Consider the following 5,353-nt stretch of genomic DNA (forward strand, 5'->3'; position numbering starts at 1 on the left):
ACTGTAACAGCTGGAGCCGCTGGGTCTAATGACCCCTTGAGCCAATTTTCTTAAATTAATGGATGCGGATGTGAGGGGTGACTCCCCCGCTGGGCGTGGCAGGTGTCACTGCCACTGTGACAGCAGTTAAGAGGGAAGACTCCTTTCACTGTACTTTGATTTGGCCTCTCAGTCAGGGCTTTTAAAATTTGGTTGTTTAGCCAACTCTTTCTGGTAAATGCTTAAAAAAAAATCACTGTATTCTTTGAGTTCATAAAAGATGGAAAAACTTTAGAGAAATTGGTAATTGTGGGAATAAGGATGTAAGGAATTAAGGAGCGAGCGGGAGGGCTTCATTCTTTTTTTTTTTTTTTAAACTGGCAAATAGTTGCAAGAGTACTGTTCTATGCGCTGGAATGACAGATAGAAGTATTCAGGCCGTTGGTTTTCTGGCATATCATGTTTCTAAACACACCTTATAGAATACTTTCTAGGAGTGTGTGCAGTCACAGTCCTTGTATTTACATGTGGGTCAATCACAATGCAAGATTAAGTCTATGCTAACACAGGAAAGTGTGATCTCCCGTACTCTTGTTTTGAATCCTTGACTCATCACGTGCCTAATTTAAATTAGATATATTTCCTGAGCTATGCTCACCTTGGTACTCCCTGTGATTCTTATTGTAGGTAGTTCATACAGTTGGTGATGCTCTGTTGTTGAGCAAAGATATGGACATATGTGAGTTATCCTCCCACATGGGACTTCACCTGCTTTGTTCTACCTTGAAGTACAACCATTGTTTTATATATTAGATGAAAATTTGTCTATGAGGCCATTGTCCCACAAGCTTGCACATTACACAATTTTCTTTGGGATTACCTGGAAAAATGCAGTTTTGCAATAATTTAAATCTGAATACTTTAATTAAACACCTCAAAGAACTGTCCTTACTTTCCAATAATAAGTTTGTTTCCAATTAATAAGTTTGTTTAGCAGCTGCTCTGCACATTTATGAGAACTTTAAATTATTATTTTTCTTTCTTTCTTTTTTTTTTTTTTTTTTGGTTTTTTTTTGGTTTTCGAGTCAGGGTTTCTCTGTGTAGCCCTGGCTGTCCTGGAACTCACTTTGTAGACCAGGCTGGCTTTGAACTCAGAAATCTGCCTGCCTCTGCCTCCTGAGTGCTGGGATTAAAAGTGTGCGCCACCACGCCTGGCTAAATTACTATTTTTTAACCTTGATTTTATGTGCATTGGTGTTTTGCCTCCGTGTTTGTCTATGTGAGAGTGTCAGATCTTGGGAGTTACAGGCAGTTGTGAGCTGCTATGTGGGTGCTGGGATTTGAACCCGCATCCTCCAGAAGAAGAGTCAGTGCCCCCAGTTGTGGAGACATTTCTCCAGTCCCTGCTCTGCACATTTAAAGGTCACTATGACTCAGAGAGAATACTTCCTGCAGGCTCCACATGCATTTTGGTGCAACTGGAGGTGGCCAAAATAGACCAACAGCTTACAGCAGAAAGCAAAGAGTTCTCAATGTATCTTTATGTATCTGTATGATGTATCTTTAGATGTTCACCAGATCTCTTTCTGAGAGGATTTAGTCAATACTCTTCCATTAACGTTCACTATTTTGATGTCAGAATGTGTTTCTGTTTACTGTCTGCCAAGTTTACCATACATACAGAGCTACATCAGCACGAGCTCACTGGACTATGTCCAAGGAGAACCACCTCCTTTGCTTCTCTGTTTGAAGACAAAGTCCACAGATTGCTCCCCATCCCTGCTCTCACACAACCATGGCCTATGCTGGCAGCATTTTCCTACACTTGTAATTCTCCATCGTGATGTTTATAGGATACTTCACAGAATAGAGTCAGAAAACATTTTACAGTAGAACAGTGGTCCAGAAATCTACAGAAATAACAACTGTAGCCAAGATACAAAATTGTAAATATTACTATGAAATGGTACAGGTCTGCTTCAGTGTTTCTGTTTTCTGTTTTGTTTTAAAATTTATGTTGGTTGCTGTTCCACACAAATCAGATAAAGGTTAAGTGGAAGGCCATAAGCCTGGAAGCTTCTTAAAGATACTTTTTTTTAATGCCCGACCCTCCACAATCACCCACATGTCAGCACATGGAAGAGCCTTGCTCGTTTTCTGTGATGCAGAGGTATGTGTTTGACGGCTTTTTGGTAGCATTGTCTGTGAGCTCTGGATGAGGTCTGTTTCTTTTCTCCATGCTACCTCACTTTCTGCAGCTCCTGTCTCAGCCATGAGGGCAAAGGCTGCCCCAGCCTGTGCAGCAGCTTCGAGAGCTCCACGTTGTGGTCGCGGTAGTAGCTGGACAGAAACGCTCTGCTCTGAGTGTGAAAGAGGAAGAAATGCATACTTTATTTTACTAAAATAAATTCCGTGCATGCTGACTCTGTTGAAATAGGTACCTTGTGCGCTAGATATGGGTTGAAACTTTTTGTGAAGCACGTGAACTGTGTTGGCCACGCCCTGAAATACTTGACTTTGTCTGGAGTCTGAAGTAGGAGAGGTGACTATTGTGTGGCATAGCTTGCTACTCCAGTCAGCCTTGTGACTGCACCCTTCTGCAGATCCTCCAGTTTGGAGACTATTTACACAGTGTCAGACATTTCACTCCTTTAAGTAAACTTAGCATATGTTTAGAGAGTAACTTTGTTGACATCTAAGGCCATGTTTTTCTTGTTTACCTAGACTGCCACCAATTTTATACGGTATCTCAGTTTTGTCTATGTTAGACCAGAGTGAAATAAATGCTAAGATAAACCTTAGTGTCTTAGTGATATACTTAGTTTTAATAAGTCTATACAGAAGTATATTTGATGTAAAATTAATATATTTTATATTTTTACTGAAACAATGGAGAAATTACCTCTCAGCATTTATTGTATTCTGACTGTTTTCACAGTGATCTCATGGTAGATTTTGATAGTCACTCAAACAGAATGGATTTCTTACAATGTAGTTTCTCTATGAAAACAATAGGTCCCTCCGTTTTCTATGCCTTCTGCACAGAGTTTAACTGTGACCTCACCAAGGTCCTGTCTATCAGGCCAGCATAACAAATAGTCCTCCATACCTTGAAGGATAAAAATTTTGTCAAATAAATGTAGATTATTGAGAAATTTTGCCCACCTTGGGATTGTCAGTTTACATAATGTATGAAATACTGTAAGAAAACAATTCCCATATATTTAAATTTCTGAGTTCTAAAAAAAAAACCTATAATAATCAACTTAGATTCTTATAGTCAAAGTATATGCTAAATATACCATGAATAAACATTAGCATATGCAAAATAAACATAAAGGAAAAATACAGGGCACACAAACTGTGAGAATGACAGCTCACCGTGTCATTGTTCTGAGCAGAATAAAAAATACTGGGTCACACCACGAATGTGTCCCTTTCTCACAGACTAGGTTATGTGCCTGTGTGCTCGACAATTGAGAGATAGGCTAATTATCCTGTCCCATGAACATTCTAACAGTTAAAAGCTTAGTACATTCTATTAGCAGCTAACACTCTAATCTGTATTCCACAGAATCATTTAACATTGAAAACAGAAAGTATTTTGTCAATTTCTGGTTGCTATATTTTCTTTCGTGGCTTACTGACATTTTTAGCAGCAGAGCAGTTTCTGCGCAGCAGGTATCACTCTTCTGTAGTTATCAGTCTTCATGTTACCTGCTTTTCAGATTGACAGTCACAAATTCTACTCCCTTTCATTCTTGGAATGAAGATATTAATTATGTAAATGGAAAAATCAAAACATCCAACCTAGATGTATCAAAACGCAGAACCACTTTAAGTTTAATTAAGAGGCAATCTTATTGTGTTTTCTTTATTTTAGTGTGTGTGCACACCTGTCAAGGCACAGGGGGATGTCAGAGGAGAGTTCAGGGCTATTGGTTCTCCCTTTCCACCGTAAATGGCATAGGTGGCAGGAGCCTTTAGCTGTTTAGCCTTCTTCCCCACCCTTAATTTCCTTTATTTATTTATTTATTTATTTATTTATGAATGTATGTATTTATTTACTTATAGTAATTTGTATTATTTAAATACTATTGTCTTTCTTTGAAATACTGTAGTTTGTATCTTATTATTTCCCATTTTTAATTGTCCAACAGCTTTCATACACTTCTATAATAAGATGTAATAAGCCTCTCAACCCACTTTCTGTCCCCCCTTCTCCTCCTTCCCCTCTTCTCTCCAGCTGGATCAGTAAGGCTTGTTAGGCATCGGTGTTACTTTCTTCATGGTGTAGCCACAGCCAGGGGCTCTTGCTCCACAAAACACCTCCCTACTCTTGTGAAGGAAGTACCTCCGTGACACAAAGAGCACAAGAAAGCAGGAGGGGACCCTCTGACTTCCAGCTTGTATAAAGGCTGACTTTTGATCTCAGTCACTTTTCTCAGACATTGTGCATGGTATTATTATTATTATTATTATTATTGCTTATCATTGCTGTGTTTTATATGTTTGGGCTCCACACTTACATCAGAGTCCATTGGCGGGTATTTTCTTCCTTTACTCTTCCCAAGGCATTTTGTTTTCCCTTCTTCCAGCAGCTGACACCAGAAGCCTTTATGAGAATCAAACCTAGAAATTGAGAAAATGGGCCAAATTCAAAAAGTATTATTCAAGCAGTTTATAAGCCACACTGACCAGCCACCAATCCATAACCAGGGAAATGGGGGATGTGTTTTCATATAACCTCTTACATTAAGTCTTCTCGCATACACTTCCTAATTTTCAGCCCATCTGTTATATTTGTGAGCTTGCCAGGTTCTTAATAGTACAATTTTCAGAAGATTTCCTATTAATAGAAGTTTGTTTCTTAGCAGCAGTCTTCCCATACCCCCAAAGTCAAACAAGCCTTTTGTACTTTGGAGTTAAAATTTGAATTCTCTAGCTATAATTCACTGAAGTTCTGTTTAGTGATCTTTTTTTAATTTCGGTTTGAGGTTAGCACTAAAGCAAAAATGCCTATAAATAGATTTATTTTCAGTAATTACAAAACCAATGATAACAATATGCTAAATTTACATCTCCACATACAGTGCTTCTCCTCTCATTTGGGCGTGTGGTATATAGATCTTTAGGAAGGAAAAGCATAGTGTTTTGTTTTGTGAATGCTCACTAAATATAAAATAGATAACGGGGCTGGGTGTGGTGGCGCACGCCTTTAGTCCCACTCACTACTCAGGAGGCAAAGCCAGGATGATCTACATGAGTTCAAGGCCAGTCTTTTCTACAACGAGAGCTACACAGTGGGACTCGGTCACATACACACATACACACACACACACACACACACACACACACACACACACACGCAGGA

At 39.0% G+C, this 5,353-nt stretch overlaps 1 protein-coding gene across 1 annotated transcript in view; it reads right to left on the reverse strand.

The window, feature by feature from the left end:
- Positions 1-1,358: 1,358 nt before the first annotated feature.
- Ndst3 (N-deacetylase and N-sulfotransferase 3) overlaps positions 1,359-5,353 on the reverse strand; it is a 145,806-nt gene continuing 141,811 nt past the window's right edge. Inside the window, exons 13-14 of the mRNA XM_021195526.2 lie at positions 4,509-4,611; positions 1,359-2,339 (exon numbers count right to left, since the gene is read on the reverse strand). Of these exons, the coding sequence (XP_021051185.1) occupies positions 2,220-2,339; positions 4,509-4,611 (223 nt within the window). The 3' untranslated portion in view covers positions 1,359-2,219. The remainder of the gene's footprint in view (positions 2,340-4,508; positions 4,612-5,353) is intronic.

This window comes from Mus pahari, chromosome 4, assembly GCF_900095145.1.
Source record: "Mus pahari chromosome 4, PAHARI_EIJ_v1.1, whole genome shotgun sequence".
Taxonomy (NCBI): domain Eukaryota; kingdom Metazoa; phylum Chordata; class Mammalia; order Rodentia; family Muridae; genus Mus; species Mus pahari.